Here is a 19,014-nt window from a genome sequence, read left to right as displayed (position 1 = left end):
ATTTAGTGATGGAGTTGCCAGTCCCTATTGCAGTCGGTAAGCAAAGACTATCTGTATCATAGCCTCTGGAAATAAGTCTTAGGCAGCATTTTGAATGAACTGATAAAACCTCTAGGGTTAATTACTGTAAATCACTAATGGAGAGTCACATGCAAAATACCCTTCTGTTTGAAAAATAATCTCTACACAAAGAATGCTACATCAGGAAGAAAAGTTGTAGCCTTTGGAGGGTTTTTGTGTGTTTTGTTTTGTTTGTTTTTTGTATAAAATGTCCAGCTCCCTTCATGAAGAACCCCTCCTGTAGTCTGAGCTCTTGCAGTTTATAGACATATTTACCATTTCAAGAGAATTTTTTCTCTCCCTTGAATGGAACCAGTCCTACTGTCAATCGTGTTAAGATGTATTCTAAACCCTGAACTGGCTGCTAGATGATTTCTGAAGAGGGTTTGCCGCTGCCCAGACTTTATTTGTTCAGAAATTTTTAGGCCACCAATTCCCATGACAGATCAGAAGCTTAAAAATCTAGGAATTAAGGTAGGAGAAGTTTAAAAAGTCTAAAGCATCATTAAGATGATTTAAAAGTTAAAAGGAATTAATAGAGAGAATATAGATGTCTAGCATATCTACAGCAGTACACATAAAAGGTTTCTTGTTAAGGAGCTGAGAATGTGGGAATCGACTGTTCCTCTTTGATTGGTCCTAAGCCAGAGAAGGCTTTAAACAGTATCTATGACATGAGTCCTCAGTTGTGTGGGCCTTAGTTCCCATTGCCTAACCCGCATTAATATTGTAAGTAATTGTTCTATTTATCTGTGTGGCTGTAGCATTTGTCAAAGTCTACGTAGACATTAGAAGAGTGAAGGGTTATGTTACATTTTAGGCCACAATATTCTTGATCAATTTGAAAAACCAGGGAAGGGTCACTATAAAGAAATAAAAAGAGCCCAAACTTTCTTTCTTTCTTTCTTTCTTTCTTTCTTTCTTTCTTTCTTTCTTTCTTTCTTTCTTTCTTTCTTTCTTTCTTTCCTTCCTTCCTTCCTTCCTTCCTTCCTTCCTTCCTTCCTTGTCAAGATCCCAGGGTCCATCAATCTATACCTAATTGAATGAGTATTTTAGGGTGAAGGTTACTTTACATGCCTTTTCATGTCTTTTTCTCAGGATGATCTTGAGGCATATAAGACTCAGAACCAATTTTTGAACTCTGAAGTCCACCAGGTTAGCAAAATATGGAGCACAGTGGCACAGAGAGAAAAAAACCTTCTGATGAAGGTAAGAAGCAAGGCTATTTGACCCACATTGGTGCTTTGTTTTTCTTCTTACATTTTTAATCTGATTTTCAAATACATAGGAAGTTTTCTACTTGTCTGTCAAACACAGGGAACTTGGGGAACTCTTTTTATTTGTTCATTTGTCATGTCACTGGCATGTGGCTGTTCACATGATGCAGTTTGAGGAGGGCCACATGATTGGCTTCACCCCAAGTTTGTGTTCTTGGGCCAGCTGTGGATTCAATTTTCACATACTGTATGAATTCAGATACATGAAAAAAAAAATCTTATCCATAAACACATCTATGTGCAGATTGGTTCAGTGTGATTGCAACATTTCAGGATTCCCTAGATGGGGATAGACAAAATAAACCTGCCCTCAAATTGCTGCTACAGTTAATCCAAATGATTTTAGTCAACAATAAATGATGGAGTGTGCTAAAAAGCCATCACTTTTTATTCACAAATAAGCACAAAACATAGTATTTGGGACAGATGTGTTCAAAAAGAGCATAACTTTTGGAAAAAAAATCATATTAACAACCAGGTGAACGGGAAACCCATCAAGTTGTAAAGAACAATGAATTCAGTGTTTTTCTGTTTTTTAATTTACAGAAATTGCAATCCTGAGATGAGCCAAACTTAGCTTGAAAAGCACAACCCAATTGACATTAAATAGATAATTGAGTATAGGATGTCATGAATGGTAAGAAACACCCACCCTTGGATAGCTGCTAGTGCCTGTTTTCCCCACCTAATTCTGTGATTAAAGCATAAATATCAAATCCACATATCAAACGCCTAGCCTCATAAACTGATGATATGAGCTGTCATCTTCAAATAGAGGTTGGATGGTCATCTGAGGTACTCTGACCAAGGAACCTTCACTGAACAGTGGGGGTGGACTTGATTACTTATAAGGTCCCTTCCTACTCAGTAATACTCTGAATTATCATCTAAATAGGCCCCTATGAGGCCATGCAGTTAAAAGCAGTCTTGGATGATTAGCGGATGAGATGCTCAGTAGAAAAGAGAGAATCCTTAATTTAATCCAATGGTGCTACCAGTTCAATAGCTGATTGCCAAATGAAGAAAAGTAACACTCTGCAGTTGTTACTTTTTGGACAGTCATGGTAAAAGCAGATTTTTTTTCCTCACCAATCCTAAAGCCGACTGGCACCAGCCTTTGTTGACAGAATTCCCACAGCGGACAAAGTGTTCCAAAAATAGCAGCGGGTTTGTGTCAGTGCAACAGAAAGTTTCATTGTTCTTTAGAGGTCTTTGCAATACCTTTCATTTATTCATCCCAGAACGTCTTAAAACAGTGGTCCCCAAACTTTTTCCCCCCTGAGTTAGGAAACGGAGATGAGCACCGTGCCCTAGAGTCAGACTCGATTGGCCAGGGCACGGGTCGGCAACCCGCGGCTCCGGAGCCGCATGCGGCTCTTTCAGCCGTCTCCTGCGGCTCCCAGTCCTCCGCCATGTGCAGTCTGAAAAAAAAAAGTTCAACCAATCAATTCAAATTTCTCACAAAAAAAAATCTTGCGAATTGATTGGCTGAACGTCTTTGGTTTGTGGGACTGCCCACAAACCTCTTCTTCAGACTGCACGTGGTGGCAGCAGAAGAAGAGACGGAGGACTGCTGGAAAAAAGGTGTGTAGGTCGGTCAGATGGGGTGTGGGGGGGGACACGGAGCCTGAACAAATGCGTGCGTGAGGCAGAGGTGCTGCTCGGGGCCGGAGGGGAGGCCCGGCAGATTTCTCCCATTTGCCAGGCAAGTGGAGCCTGAACAAACGCGTGCGCGAGGCAGAGGTGCTGCTCGGGGCCGGAGGGGAGGCCGGGCGGATTTCCTCTGCTTGCCAGGCAAGTGGAGCCTGAACAAACGAGATTCGGCGTTTCTCAGCCTGCGCCCTCCTTACAGTCTCCCTCTCTCGAGTCTTCATCCCAAATGCCGAAAGCGCTGATCACGCCCTTCTTGCAGTCTCCCTCTTTGTTTCAGCTTGCTTTCTGCATTTGGGACGAAGCATCAAGACTCGAGAGAGGGAGACTGTAAGGAGGGCACGACTGAGAACAGTCGCTCCCTTCATTTCTGAGGGGACAGACCAACCAGGCGGAGAAGCCGAAAGAGGCTCCACAGCAGCCGTCCCTCGCCCCCACTGCTGTTCTCCTTATTCCTTGCTGCTTTTCCACTGCCCCAGAAGGCGGTCCGGCAAAGCGCAGTGCGGCAGCGAATTCCTCAGGCTGCTCAATCCTACGGTGGGGGGGCATCCCAGGGTGGAGGAGTCCCTACGAGGCAGGAAAGCAGCTGCACCTTTAACACGGAGTAGCACACGCGCCTCGGCTCTCCCCATTGCTGAAAGCTTTGCACGGGAAGCCCGGCGTCCGGGGAAGCGGCAGCGAAAGCGCACGCACTCTCCAAACTGCTACCATCCTCTTTGCACAGCTGCTGCGTTCGTCCGTGTTTCTTTCAAACGCGGAGGAATGCAGCAGCTCTGCAAACGGGGCGGCGGCGGTTTAGAGAGCTGCGCAGCTCCCCAAACCTCCGCCTCCCCATTTGAAGAGCTGCTGCATTCATCAAACGCAGAGGTTTGGAGGTCCCGGGAGAGGGGGAGGGCACTCAGGTGGCTCTGGCGGTGCCCCGGCTGAAGGCACTGCCGCAACCCAGTGCCCACTGCCTGCGAGTCCATCTCTCCCCCCCTGCGTAAGCTGGCGGCACTGGGCAGCGACAGGTGCGTGCAGCTCAGGATGCGGTGCGGGCATAGGGGGTGGTGTATTTTTTGCTTGTTTTGCGCATGCGCGTGCATGCCCACATGCGCGCGCACATTTTGCGGCTCCCACTTTTTTGTGTGTATGACAGAACCGGTTCCGAGTGGCTCTTTTGCTGTTTCGGGTTGCTGACCCCTGGGCCAGGGGAACCCTTTACCTTTACATACGATATACAGGTCAAATGAATGACAGAACACATGAATTTATACTAACAAGATCAGATTCCTGTCTCAAAACTATTGATTTCAATACTCCATGCTTTAATCCGTAGACAGTTGCTCTATTCTTTAAAAAAAAACTTAAAAATCAGAATACATTTGGAATGAATCCAAGAGGCAGATATAACAAGCATCTGTTTTGACAACCTTTTTTCTCTTCTTAACGGCAGTGTGCTCAACTGCAAGCCCACAACTGCCAGATTGAAAGCAAGTATCTGATGTTTCTACGGACCGTGCAGGGACTGCCGGATTTGGCTCAGGAACACACGGCCTTGGTGACGGGACTCATTGAAGAGGCCCTGCAATGGGATATGAAGGAAGACACCCTGATTCCTGTTCAGCTAAGCCCAGTCAAGTAAATTACTAATAGGACTGTTCGTGAAAGAGGCGTGGCACGCCTATGGAGTGGATCAATGAGCTGTTCAGTGGGGTGTGGGGGGGGAAGCAAGATTGGGGGGTTTTCTGCAACCTTTTGGGCACCGGGGACCGGTTCCGTGGGGAGAGGTTTTTCCGCGGACCAGAGGAGGCTTAGTTTTGTGTGCTGCCTGCATACGGCAGATGGAGCTTTCCTCGTTTGTGTGGACCAGTTGCTGGTATGCCGTGGCCCAGTACTGGTCCATGGACCGAGGGTTGGAGACCGCTGTTCTATAGTACCTATGTTGTAACACTGCACACACGCATCTCAAAAGGGGTGGAGCTTCCAGTGCAATGCCACAATGCTACTTCAGCATTCTAACGAAAGGAATGAGAGTCTGCAGATAGGATGGTTGCATTTGCACCAGGCTCACTGTAGCTGGAAGCAAGGATTTCCAGATGCATTCTTTCAACTGATGGCCAACCGATAATGCTACATGTCCTTATGCTGCTTTTGCAATAACGTAGGTTAAGTTGAGGTAAGATAACACAGCTTTAGTTGCTGGTCTTTATTTGTGTATTCAAACAGCAGATAAATGTAGATCACGTTACTTGCCTTATTTTTTCAGAGGTTTTTTTTTTGTCCAAGTGTGTTATTGTAAAAACTAAAAAAAAAAGTAGATCATTAGTCTATAAGGACTAATTTTTATTGAAGTGCACATGATCGTATGCTTTCTTCAGGATCTCCAAAAGATGCCTCCAATATTTTTTTTACATTGTTGCAATGTTTGCACAAGATGTTTAAAGACAATTCACATTTTCGCCACCAGTGTGGCCTAATAATTTAGTATTTCCCTATTTCTGTTCTTTCCACCGTTTAGTCAATATGATGATTACGGGTTTATGACCGTTCCTGAATATGAAGCTGCAGACTGGAAGCTCTTGGCCAAAATCCAGGCCCTGGAGATCAAATACACCAATCTGAACAAGGAGATCACGGAGAAACCTCTCTCTGAGCAATGGAATAACTTTGGAGAACTGACTCCCTCTTCAGAGCTAAAAAGCTTATTGCGCTGTGGTGTCCCGAAAGTGCATCGCCAGAGGGTATGGAGATGGATTATCAGCCATCAGTTAAAGCAAATACGCTCCGCTGGTCATTACCACAATTTACTCAAGAAGTGTGAAAATGCTGAGCACACAGCTTCCCAGCAAATTGAACTGGATCTGCATCGCACGCTGCCCAGTAATAAACATTTTATGTCACCGACTTCCCAGTTTATTCCCAAACTTAGAAGAGTTTTACTTGCATTCTCCTGGCAAAATCCAACCATTGGCTATTGCCAAGGACTGAACAGGTGCCTGCTTATATTTGTTACTTCTTCATTTCAAATGTAGCCAGTTTTTTTTTTAAAAAAGGATCCGTTTTTTGTCGTTATTTTCATTTTGTTGTTATTTCCAACATTGAAAATTCAGACTTGTGACCATCTGAAGTGTCACAGCTCTAACGTGTAGTATGTTTACCTGCTTTAGTTATAATGGTGTCTTACTCATCGCAGACTGGCTGCCATTGCCTTGCTGGTCCTAGAAGAGGAAGAAGAAGCTTTCTGGTGTTTAGTTCATATCACAAACAATTTAATGCCTCAGGATTACTACAGCAACACATTAATAGGCTCGCAAGTAAGTCTGACGCTTTCTTCTGTGCTGATAATTACAGGATAATTACAGAATTTTATACTGTGAGAAATAAGTAATTTTGAGAATTGCTTATATTATTATTATTTATTTTAATTCCATTTATATCCCGCCCTTCTCCGAAGACTCAGGGCGGCTTACAAGCTTAGCAGTAGCCTTCATTCTATGTATATGCCTGCTTATTAGGGCTTTCACACACACACACCCCAAGCGGCATTATTACAAAGTCAGCTTAATTGCCCCCAACAATCTGGGTCCTCATTTTACCTACCTCGGAAGGATGGAAGGCTGAGTCAACCTTGAGCCTGGTGGGACGCGAACCTGCACTAATTGCAGGCAGCTGGTGTTACTTAAGGAGGCATTAGCCCACTGCTCCACCAAGGCTCTTCTAAAGAACATATTGGAAGGATCTACAGAATGCAGAGTAACAGAGTTGGAAGGGACCTTGGAAGTCTTCTAGTAGTCCAACCCCCTGCTCAAGCAGGAGACCCTATACTATTACAGACCAATGGCTGTCCAGTCTCTTCTTAAAGCCTCCAGTAATGGAGCACCCACAACTTCTGAAGGCAAGCCATTCCACTGGTTGATTGTTCTCACTGTTGGGAAATTTCTCCTTAGTTCTAGGTTGCTTCTCTCCTTGATTAGTTTCCATCCATTGTTTCTTGCCTTGCCTTTTGGTGCTTTGAAAAATAGGTTGATCCCCTCTTCTTTGTGGCAGACCCTCAAATATTGAAACGCTGCTATCATGTCACTTCTTTTCTCTAGACTAGCCATATCCAATTCCTGCAACTGTTCTTTAAATGTTTTAGTCTCCAGTCCCCTAATCATCTTTGTTGCTGTTCTCTGCACAATTTCCAAAGTCTTTTTTTATAAGGCGGTGACCAAAACTGGATGCAGTATTCAAGATATGGTCTTACTAAGGTGTTATAAAGCAGTACTGATTCTTTTCGTGATGTTGACTCTATCCCTCTGCTTATACAGCCAAGGATTGTATTAGCATTTTTTGGCTGCTGCTGCACATTGCTGGCTCATACCTAAGTGATTGCCCACTAGGACTCCGAGATCCTTCTCACAGTTATGACTTTTGAGCCATATACAGTATATACACTATACTGTACACTGTATTCATATACACCCATACACTACAGCTGATCTTATTGGAATAGCTACAGTATAAGATTGTATGTTTGTTTCAAAATGCTGGAAATAATATTTAAACATTTTTTAAATGGTTCCAGACAGGAGTATCTAATACTTCTCATTTTCCGATAGAGATCTCTCTCTATAAGAATTATCAGCCGTGAAGAATAGCCTTTCTAACATAAGTGTTTATCAGTATTGATATTTTGCCAAATCCAGGTAGATCAAAGAGTTTTCAAAGACATTTTATCAGAGAAGCTTCCCAGGCTGACAGCGCACTTGGATCAACTTCAGACTGACCTGTCCTTAGTGACCTTCAACTGGTTCCTGGTTGTTTTTGTTGATAGTCTTGTCAGCGATATTCTCCTCAGAGTTTGGGATGCTTTCCTCTATGAAGGTACAAAGGTAAGAACGTTACACTCATCCACCAATTTGGTTAAGTGTCTGCATCTATTCCCCAGCAGCTGGACCAATTTAGGTCAGTCTTCAGGATACCTAACATGTTTATTGAATCCTTAGTACCCTCTGTACGTTTTTACATCCTTGTAAATTATTCAGGTGCGACTATTTCCCTCCACTAATATGCTACATGAAAGTCAACCAAGTTTCTTTTTGCCCCAGGTGATATTCCGTTACGCACTCGCAATTTTTAAATATAATGAAGAAGCAATATTGAAGATTCAAGACAATCTGGAATTCTATCAATATCTTCGTTTTTTCACCAAAACTATCTGTGATGGCAGGTAAGAATGTTCTCAGAAGCCAAAGGCAATGCAGGAGAACCAAGGCAGATCGAGTAGTTTAACGTATTGCTGAGGCTGGCATCTGGACTGAAACAAGTCTCAATTCCTTTATTAAGTCACACCAGACCTAGCTCCTCATGTTGTTGCCTAATCTTGAAATAACACAATGGTCAGATGGCAAACTCATTAACTCCAAGGAAGGGCTTCTACTTGTATAATGTGAAAAGGATGCTTGAGCACCAATCGAATAGATTTGTTTAATGTCCCTTTTCCTTCTCATTTCAATATACTTACTAACGGGTTTTGAGTTTTGGTATGACTGATTTCTAAATCTTTGTCTCTGCGTTTTCCTAATTTGATTGACCCTCAAATCTAATATCATGGGTGTCTCTGAGGGTGTGGCACAGGGGGATTAATAATGACGATGGTATGACAGCATCTCACAAATATTGTATTGTGCACGCTTACATCATATTAATGTGCAAGCACATAATGACAGCATTTGAGAGATAGAGTCATTACCATCATCATCGTACTTTGTTGCAGATTCTTTTGTCTAATACAAGCCTTCAATTAACTGCATACAAAAAAAACCTTCCCAGGGAATCTGAATTAGTATGATTTAAGAGAGGCCTTCTACAGAACATCACAAACATGTTGAGCTTTGGATCGGCTCTTTGCCAAACTGCTATATTTTGAACAAGGATATTTCTCTCCCAAATGTATGTTCAGGCAGAGTTACTAGGTTTCTATTTCTTGTTTGGCTCATGTATTCTCCTCTTCCAGAAAGCTGATGAGCATCGCCTTCAGTGATATGAATCCGTTTCCCATGAAGCTGCTTCAGAATCGACGTGGAGTACATAGATTAAAAGTGGAAGCTGAGCTGAGAGAACTGGAGCAGCTAAAAGCCCAGTATATGAAGGAACAGGCTGAACATGCAGCCAGCCACCTAGATGGTGCCGCGAGTGAGGAGGAAGAAGAGATCTAACTCTCATTTACTCTCTGGTCCTTTCTAAACATTGCCTTTGTTTGAAACGCAAAGGCAGCAGTTCTTTATGAGAAACACTTGGCACCTGGTGCAATGAATGCAGATGTACTGGATGGTTTGTAGGTCCACTGCAAATAAGGGTATGAGGGCGAAGGTTCATTCTCCAAGCTTACGGGTTGGTGTCCAAACGTTTCGTTACCAGGCTAGATAGCATCTTCAGCGGAGTTTAGGGGATGTCTGGGTTGTTCTATTTATAAGGGCTTCAGGTGAGTGAGGGTCTTGTGATATGTCTTGTGATGGCCTCCCCATTACAAGACCCACCACAAGACCCTCACTCAACACACCCACATGTGAAGCCCTTATAAACAGAAAAAACTGACATCGACACTCCCGAAACTCCCCTGAAGATGTTACCTCACCTGGTAACGACAAGTTTGGAAACCAACCCACAAACTCAGACAATGAACCTCCACCCTCCTATAACTGAGCTACAGATATTTGCCACTGTTTCAAATAAGGGCATATCATGTCTTATTTTCATTATGTCTTTTATGGATTTTTTTTGTAGTGAAAAAAAAAATCCTGGATTGTATTCCGCTAGAGATTTTCTGCTACTCTGACTTTAAATCATAAGGATCCCATTAGAACTTAGACCGTATGAATGCAGCCATTATAGTTTTTGAACCCTAATTTATGGCAGATCATCACAAATTTACCACACTGATAAATTAAAAATAATTGCAGGCTGCATAGAAATATCTGTTTCATTGATCAGCTAACAGAGTAGTAGCAGGTCTTGGCAGCACCACTAAAGCCTGGAGATACTGGAGGCACTTGTCAGTGTTTCTTTTGAGGAAGCAACAGGAGATCCTTCATGACAGTGGTGCTTTTTGGTGGTTGAATTTATTGACCTTTTAAAAAATGCTACTGGACCTTCAAGGCTGCTTGGCAGGCCACTTAAGGCCCACGGGCTGAAAATGCAGGGCTGTTTTATAGTTTACTATTACCACTGGTTCATTCCAGTATGACTTTTTCAGCCAGTCCTGGGTGAAGCAAAATGTGGATTAACACAATGTATGAGCCACACTTTTATTATGCATATACTAAATTTTCCCTTCTTTTTTTGTTTGCATTCTTTGTTTTATAATAGGCTTTCTATTAAATTGGCTTTGCTGCAGAGATTGGACTAAATCCATTTTTCTCAATCTTAGCAACTCTAAACTCACGTTGGTTGGGGAATTCTGGGAGTTGAAGTCCATACATCTTAAAGCTGCTGAGATGAGGGAACACTGAATTAGATGATTCTTGTGGTCCATTCCGAACTACCATTCTATGATATTAGACAACCCATGATCCCTTAGGACAGGCATGTCAAATTCACAACGTCATGTGATGCTGCGCAACGTATTGGGACAGTTTTGCTGGCAATGGGGTGGGCGCGGCTTCCAGATGACATGTCCAGCCCGCGGGCCAGCAGTTTGACACCCCTGCCTTAGGAGGTCATTGTTTCAGAGATATTTCCTTACCACAATCTACAATGCCTTTAACAATGGCGTGGCTTCTAATGTACTTGAATAGGTCTTAAAAATTCAGGGATATATTCAGAGATCTGCCTTGAAAGTAGCCCATATTGGGGGTTTTTATTAGTTTTATTCATTTTTAACATAAAATGTGAAAATACAAAAGCAAATAGTACGGGACAACAGTAGAAAAAGGAAAACAAAAAAGGTGTGAAGAAGGGGAAGTAAAGAAACAAAAGGCATTGACTTCTGACTCTCTGTTGCAGTAAAATCAGACATTAAAATCAAATCTCAGCTTTTTACATTTCTGTAGTAGTTAGTACGCACTAGCCATTTCTGTATCGGCAAATCAGTCTAATCGGTAAAACCCAAAATCATAATATCATTTTTTCCCCACCTCAAGCACAAAGTCCAGAAGCGGTTTCCAAGTAGAAACAAAAGTACTTATGTTCTTTTCTTTTATCAACACAGTCAATTTGGCCTTCTCTGCTAATTCCATCAGCTTTTGTAACCATTTGTCCATGGTAGGAATCAAGGCGTCCTTCCACTTTTGTGCCTAGAGCAATTTTTCTGCCATTACCATATATAAAATCAGAGTTCCAATTTTTTTTTCTAGTTCTCTTTCCATTAGATCCAGAAGGAAAGTTTCTTGTTTAATCTTTGTGTTCACTTTAAGAATTTTCTGCATTAATAGATGAATTCTTCTCCAATATTTCTTTGCCTTCTCACGTGTCCACCAAAAATGATAAAAGTCCCTTCTTTATAGTTACATTTCCAACATTCATTCAAAATATCTTTATACATTCTAGATAACTTATCTGGTGTTAAATACCAGCGATACATCACCTTGTCCATTTTTAGAGTATTGCACATAGCATGCTGTGCAAAGCCCATCCCTGTGGTCAAACAACAGTGGAGATAGGCATTAAATTTCTTCATAGTCTGCTCCATTTAAATCCCTCTAAGGGGGATTTAAAATCTCAAGAATTACTTGTTAGCTCAAGATCCTATCTCTGTAGTATATTAATGTGGTAGTTAATTAAGTGATGCATACTGTATCTGTCATTCATTTCATCCTCCCCAATTATGTAAACATTTGCCAAGGACTCCAATCTGAAATCACCCATTCTATGATTGGGGCTTAACTTAATAAATGCAATTGTTTGTACTCAAATTAGCATCCTGTCTCAGAATGGAAAAGATTACAGGATAGGGCCAGAGGCAGAATTTTCTGAGAAGGCAAAGCCTTATGCCAGTCCTTGAGAACTGGTTAGTAGTGCTGTGCACATTTCAAAAAATCAGGCAAAACCTAGCTCAGTCTGCTGCAAGCATAACCTTTCTCTGCTTTTCCTGAAAATTTATAGCTTCTATTTGTGTAGGTAAAAGTGCTTCTACTTTAGTGACTCAACTCTATGTGACTTTTAAGGCAGCAACATCCATTCTTTAGTCTTAAAAAGGGGGTTGCTTTATTTATTTATTTATTTATTTCTTAATTTATTTATTTATTTATTTTTATAAACCGCCCTTCTCCCGAGGGACTCGGGGTGGTGTACAGAATAAGGTAGGTATACAGATTGAACAATAGTGAAAACAATAGTAAAAACAAACTGGGACCCCAATTAGAGCTATCAGGCCAGGCCGGACTGCTGGAAAAGGTAAGTTTTTAAGTCGCGCCGGAAGGTGCGGAGGTCGGGGGCCATCCGGATTTCGGTTGGCAAGCAGTTCCAGAGGGCTGGCGCACCCACTGAGAATGCCCTCCCCCTGGGGGCCACCAGCCGACATTCCTTGAGCGGTGGCACCCTGAGGAGGCCCTCTCTGTGGGAGCGCACAGGACGGTGGGGTGCTGACATTGGCAGAAGGTGCTCCCGTAGGTAGTCCGGACCCATGCCATGTAGGGCTTTGTATGTCATTGTTAGCACCTTGAACTTCACACGGAAGGCAACCGGAAGCCAGTGCAGCGCACGGAGGAGTGGTGTGATATGGGAGTATCGGGAGGCTCCCAAGAGTGTCCGTGCCGCTGCACTTTGCACCAGTTGAAGCTTCCAAGTGGATCTCAAGGGCAGCCCCATGTAGAGAGCGTTACAGTAGTCTAGGCGAGAGGTCACAAGGGCATGGGTGACTGTACGTAAGGCATCCAGGTCCAGATAAGGCCGTAATTGGCGAACTAGTCGAACCCGGGAGAAGGCCCCCTTGGTCACAGCTCCTATGTGATCTTCCAGGGAGAGCTGCGAGTCTAGGAGGACACCCAGGTTGCGGGCCCTATCAACAGGGGGTAGTAACTTGTCCCCGATGTTAAGGGATGGGATGTTCTGAGTATCCTGGCTTGCCGGTACGTACAGCCATTCAGTCTTGTCCGGGTTCAGTTGAAGCCTGTTCCTCCCCATCCATTCCCGGACCGCTTTCAGGCAGCGGGACATCACGTCGAGGGCATCACTGATGTTGTTTGGAGTTGAGATGAAAAGCTGGGTGTCATCAGCATACTGATGGTACCCTACTCCAAAGCTGCGAATGATCTCACCCAGCGGTTTCATGTAGATGTTGAACAGGAGAGGCGAGAGGACCGACCCCTGAGGGACTCCGCAAGCGAGAGGCCTCGGGGTCGACCGCTGTCCCCCTGCCAGCACCGACTGCGAGCGACCCTGGAGAAAGGAGGAGAACCAACGCAGAACCGTGCCTCCCACTCCCAGTCCCCTGAGGCGTCGCAGCAAGATACCATGGTCGATGGTATCGAAAGCCGCCGAGAGGTCTAATAAGACTAGGACAGAGGAATGGCCCCTGTCCCGGGCTCTCCAGAGATCATTTATCAGAGCGACCAATGCCGTCTCCATGCTGTAGCCCGGCCTGAAGCCCGATTGGTACGGGTCTAGATAAATCGCTTCATCCAGGATCTGAGGAAGTTGGTGCGCCACCACGCTCTCAACAACCTTCGCAAGGAAGCGAAGGTTGGGGACTGGACGAAAGTTATTCAATGAGGATGGGTCCAAGGTGGGCTTCTTGAGGAGAGGTCTCACCACCGCCTCCTTCAAGGCGGTGGGGAAGTGACCCTCACTCAGAGAAGCAGAGATGACCGCCAGGAACCAGCCTCGTGTCCCCTCTCGAGCTGCATAAGCCAGCCAGGAAGGGCACGGGTCCAGTAAGCATGTGGAGGAGCTCAACCTCCTCATAATCCTGTCCACTTCCTTAGGAGTCACAGGATCAAATTCCTCCCAGATGACGTCGACAAGACTGTCCATGTCTTGTTCTTCCAGCTCAGCCCAGTTGGAGTCCAGGCCGGTTCGAATCCGAGCAATTTTATCCAGCAGATATTGACCGAATTCCTCGGCTCGACCCTGCAAGGGTTCCTCCCTCACCTCTTGGTTCAGTAGGGAGCGAGTCACCCTGAACAAGGCAGCCGGGCGATTATCTGCGGACGCGATGAGGGTGGAAAAGTAGTTGGATTTTGCCACCCTTATCGCAGCGAGATAAGACCTGGTGAGGATTCTTAATCGCAATCGGTCGGATTCGGATCGACTGGATCTCCAACGGCTCTCTAGGCCCCGTCTCCGACGGTTCATCTCCCGGAGCTCCGCGGTGAACCATGGGGCTCGCTGGGATCTGCGCCGGGTCAGAGGCCGCAAGGGTACAACTCGGTCCAAAGACCAGAGAGATGTTGTGTTCTTGTGAGGTGTGAAGCACTTCTTCCAATTTATTTTTGACGTTTGCCTGGCCCAACTGATCTGTTGACTGAGAAAAAACTTCTCATTGCCCTAGCAAATTATCTTGAAAAGACTAGTGCAGTTGCAGATTTATAACAGACATTTGTTGTTGGCTTAAACCAGATATAGAAGAGAGTAAAATGAACTGATCTTTCTAAGTTACCCTGTCTGGTCAACACTTTGTCTTACCTGGAGTGATAGGCGCATAGTATTTTATTGATGACAACTACCAGAAGAACCCCAAAAGTGGCTGCAAAGCAAAATTACCAAAAGCCTCAATAGCAGGCTCAGTGTGATACAACATAGAAGCGACATAGAAGCAGAAACTAGATGATGCTAGTAAAACCAGGTTGTGTGCTTTCCTTGTAACCAGCCATTCATGCTGCTTTGTCATCTCTTGTAAGGGCGTTGACTGTTCCTGAGCAACCAGATCAGAGCCTTTTGATGATGCTTCCTTCTTTCTAGAAGTCCCTAACGTTAAGGACCTCAAGAAAGCAGAGCTGCTTAACTCATTCTTTGGATCAGTCCTCATACAAAAAGAAATTATAGCCCAACATACCAAAAAAAAACTACTGCAAAAGACAAACTAGAAACAAAAATTAAAATAAGCAAAAAAATGGTAAGAGAATACCTATCCGACATTGATGAATATAAAACACTGGACTCAAGAGATTACATCCCAAGAGTTCTGAAGGAGCTGGCAGATGTTATCTCAACCATTGTACCATATCTTTCAAAAATCCTGGAGCACCTAAGGATTGGAAAAGGGCTGATGTGGTTTCCATCTTCAAGAAAGTTGGGGGGAAAAAACAAGACTCAGGAAACTACAGACCAATCAGTCTAGCATCAATACCTGGGAAGATCTTGGAAAACATAATCAAAAAACAGATCTGCGAACAACTAGAAGCAAACAAAGTTATAACCAGTAGCCAGCACAGGTTTGTCAAAAACAAAACATGCCAAACCAATTTTATTTCATTCTTTGATAAAAGTCACCAAATTAGAGGACCAGCGAAATGCTGTGGACATAGTATACTTAGACTTCAGTGAGGCATTTGACAAAGTAAACCACAGCTTGCTGCTTAGTAAGCTAGAAAAAGGTGGGATAAACAACAACAGCATCAGATGGATATGTAGCAGGCTGACAAATTGTACTAGGCAAGTAGTCCTCAATGGTACTACATCCACATGGGAGAGAAGTAAGTAGTGGGGTACCACAAGGCTCTCTCCGTCTTAGGCTCAGTACTCTACAATATCTTCATTAATGACTTAGATGAGAGAATAGAAGGGGAACTCGTCAAATTTGCGGATGACACCAAACTGGCAGGAATAGACAACACTGCAAAAGACAAGCTCAGGATCCAAAAAGATCTTGACAAACTTGAACAATGGGTCCTGTCCAACAAAATGAGTTTTAATGTGGCAAAAAGCAAAGTTTTACATTTAGGCAGGAAAAATCAAAGGTTTAAGTACAGTTTAGGCAAGATCTGGCTCAAAAACAACAACTGTGAGAGGAACCTTGGAGTCCTAGTGGAAGACCACTTGAGCCAACAATGTGCAGCCACTGCCAAAAAAGCTAATACAATCCTGGGTTGTATAAACAGGCATAGAATCAAGATCACATGAAGTATTAGTACTGTTTTATAAAACCGTAGAGAGACCACACCTGGAATATTGCAACCAATTTTGGACACCATACTACAAAAAAGATCTTGGAAAAAGTTCAGAGAAGAGCAACTAAAATGATCAAAGGCCTGGACACTAAAACATATGAAGAACAGCTGCAGAACTTGGTTTTGGCTAGTCTAAAGAAAAGAAGAAATGGGCAACATGATAGCAGTATTCGAGTATTTGAGGGGCTGCAACAAAGAAGAGGGGGTCATTTTATTCACCAAAGCACCAGAGAGGAAGACAAGAAACAATGGTTGAAAACTGACCAAAGAGAGAAGCAACCTGGAATTAAGGAGAAACTTCCTAACAGTGAGGTCAATTAACCAGTGGAACAGCTTGCCTTCAGAAATCGTGGGTGCTCCATCATTGGAGATTTTTAAGAAGAGAACTGGACAGTCACTTGTTTGAGATGGATAGCCTCTCTTGCTTGAGCAGGGGGTTGGACTAGAAGACCTCCAAGGTCCCTTCCAGCTCTATTCTATTCTGTTCTATTCCTCTGCTTTCCAACAATTGCTCCCGGGCTCTGCTTTGTTTTCTCTTTACCTGATGCAGAGAATTGATTCTTAAAAGATAGGCTCCATAATGCTTGTGGCCCAGTTCAGAGTTGTGAGATGGAGAGAAGGCTAGTGCCCATCTTCCTGATATGATGTTGCTTTCTTCACGTTTGTGCTAAGCTCCATAATTGCATTTCTTTATGACTAACAAGGTGTTTTTTTAAAAGCTTTAAATAAACAAATTATACTTCATGTGTATCTTGTTGATCTGAATGAATTCTGGCCTGCTTCTTTGCAAGCTCCTTAGAGTGACATGTACTTGTGCCCCTCTTTTCTAATTCATAAACTGAATGGCTTCTTATTCCATCAAAACAAAGCTAAATTTGTCGTTGATTAATCCCTCGTGATTTCCATTTAAAAGGAAAAGTGGTATATAAATGTAACAACAATAATAACTGTGTTGTTATTTAAATGCATTGACTTGATTTATTAAGCTAAAAGACGCTTACGGTTTTTAAAATTCCCTTTTAAGCCAAGATATGTGTTTTGTACGGTTCCTGGAGACACGTGGGAGGAGGGTAGAGAAAGGCACTGACTTCCAGAGCTCATTAAAAGCCTGAATTAGGTTTCATTTCCGGGGACCTTGATCTTTGCTTTCCGGTGTAGTTTGAAAAACTGTTCTGAACCAGCCTGCTACCGGCCTTGCAATAAGGCAAACCCCTGTTCAAACAGTAGAGACTGGAGAGCGTCTGAGGCTGAAAAGCGTCTGCCAAGATTTATTACTCAAACAACAGAACAAGAAACAAAAACACTGGGACTTCCGGTGGCTCCGCGGCGACGGAGGGAGCCTTCCCGGGCTGCCCGCGGCTCAGCTGTTGTTTTTTTCGCCCGAAACAGCGCCGATCAGCTGTTCGGGCGAATCCGAAGCCCCCTCCTCGGGAGAAGAGGAGGGGGCGAGCTCCCAGGTAGGGGTAGAGTTCTCCAGGGCCGCCTGAGCTTATGGCTTGGGCGGCTGAAGGATTGAACTCCCCCGTAGCCTGGGCTGCTCCCAGCTGGCCGTCGCCTCTGCTCCTGATTCTTGGAGCAGAGCCAGCCGTCTGCGACCACCCCTGCCTGAAGGAATGACTATGATTTAAAGGAGCAGGCAGAGCGATACAAGAGGAAATGGTAAAGAGGATTACTATGTTTTACTCTCCAGCTTGATGGACTTTTTTGGATTACAAATCTGAAGTGAAAGTGCGTCATATTTGGTAAAAGATGGCGGCTAAACCACCCCCTAAAACTCTTCGGAGTGCTGGAACTTCTCCCGTGCAACAATCATTATTGCAGGCGCTGCATCCTCCTGATGTATTGACATCAAAGGACTTACAAGATGCTCTTGAAAAACATACCCAGGTAATTTTGGAATCAATTAATATTAGATTTGCACAGATGGAGGAGAAATTGGAGAAATTGGAGGAGAGAATGGAGGAGAGGATGGAACAGAAGCTCAAAGCGATGAGGGTAGACATCTTGACTTCAGTGTGTAAAGTGGCTCGGTGTGTGGAAGAATTGGAGGAAAAGCTAGAAGACTTGACTCAAAAGAATGCTATATTAGAAGCAAAAGTATTGGAGAATGAAAATAAAATGGAAAAGGAACTGTGTCTTGCTGAATATTTCCAGATGCAGTTTGCCATTAGAATTAGAGGCTTAAAGGAGAATACTAAGGAAGATTTAAAGCAGCTGGTTTCTGAGGCTTTTGAAATAGTGTTGAAACAGCCAGCATCTGAAATAAAAGGAGGCATGGACAAAGTGTTTCGTGTGAATTCATGGATTGCCAGACAGAGGAAGTTGCCTAGAGATGTGGTGGTATATTTTGCAAAAAGGGAAACTAGAGATGAAGTTATACAAGCTGCTTATGATACTAAAGTTATGATTGCTAATCAAGAAGTTTTGGTCTTAAAAGAAATTCCTCCAAAGATTCTAAGGAGAAGGAAGGATTTTACATTTCTTGTGCAAGAGCTCAAGCAACGAGATATAAGGTTCAGATGGGAGATCCCAGTGGGGTTGATGGTGACGCACGAAGGTAAAAAGTACCGTTTGGTTACTGTGATGCAAGCGCGTGATTTCTACAATAATGTTTTAAATGCAACACCATTAACACTTTTGGAAGCTGGAAAGGGATCTGGAGAAGGAGTGCATCAAGAGGCCGAAGATGGTCAGATAGAAGACAACGGTGTTGGAGGAGATCAAGATACAACCTCGTTGGATGAATCTATAAAACAGAGGGTGACGCGTGCTGCTGCAAAACGATCTAAGAAGAGAAAGTAGCAGGAATCGCAGAAGTCTTTGGAACTTTTACGATATAGTCAAGTAGTCAAGTAGGGGAGGGGGGAAAAGATTTGGGTGTAGACGCAATATATTTCTATATTTGGTGGTTTTGTGGAAAGGGTGAGCTTTTTTGGATTAAAGTTCAAGTTTTGTTT

At 43.6% G+C, this 19,014-nt stretch overlaps 1 protein-coding gene across 5 annotated transcripts in view; it reads left to right on the top strand.

Moving 5' to 3' along the window:
• The window catches only part of TBC1D2 (TBC1 domain family member 2), a 32,166-nt gene extending 21,818 nt beyond the window's left edge, over positions 1–10,348 (top strand). For 4 of the 5 annotated variants that reach the window (XM_081317549.1, XM_081317550.1, XM_081317552.1 and 1 more), the window contains 7 exons: positions 1,159–1,269; positions 4,423–4,607; positions 5,488–5,961; positions 6,163–6,283; positions 7,658–7,843; positions 8,060–8,181; positions 8,968–10,348. In XM_081317549.1, the coding sequence (XP_081173675.1) occupies positions 1,159–1,269; positions 4,423–4,607; positions 5,488–5,961; positions 6,163–6,283; positions 7,658–7,843; positions 8,060–8,181; positions 8,968–9,169 (1,401 nt within the window). In that variant the 3' untranslated portion in view covers positions 9,170–10,348. The remainder of the gene's footprint in view (positions 1–1,158; positions 1,270–4,422; positions 4,608–5,487; positions 5,962–6,162; positions 6,284–7,657; positions 7,844–8,059; positions 8,182–8,967) is intronic. The other variant, XM_081317553.1, reaches the window with a different exon arrangement.
• Positions 10,349–19,014: the final 8,666 nt, after the last annotated feature.

The sequence above is a fragment of the Vipera berus genome (genome assembly GCF_964194415.1).
Source record: "Vipera berus genome assembly, chromosome: 2".
In the NCBI taxonomy this organism is placed as follows: Eukaryota; Metazoa; Chordata; class Lepidosauria; order Squamata; family Viperidae; genus Vipera; species Vipera berus.
The sequence above is the reverse complement of the archived record's forward strand: the minus strand, read 5'-3'. Positions and strand labels throughout refer to the sequence as shown.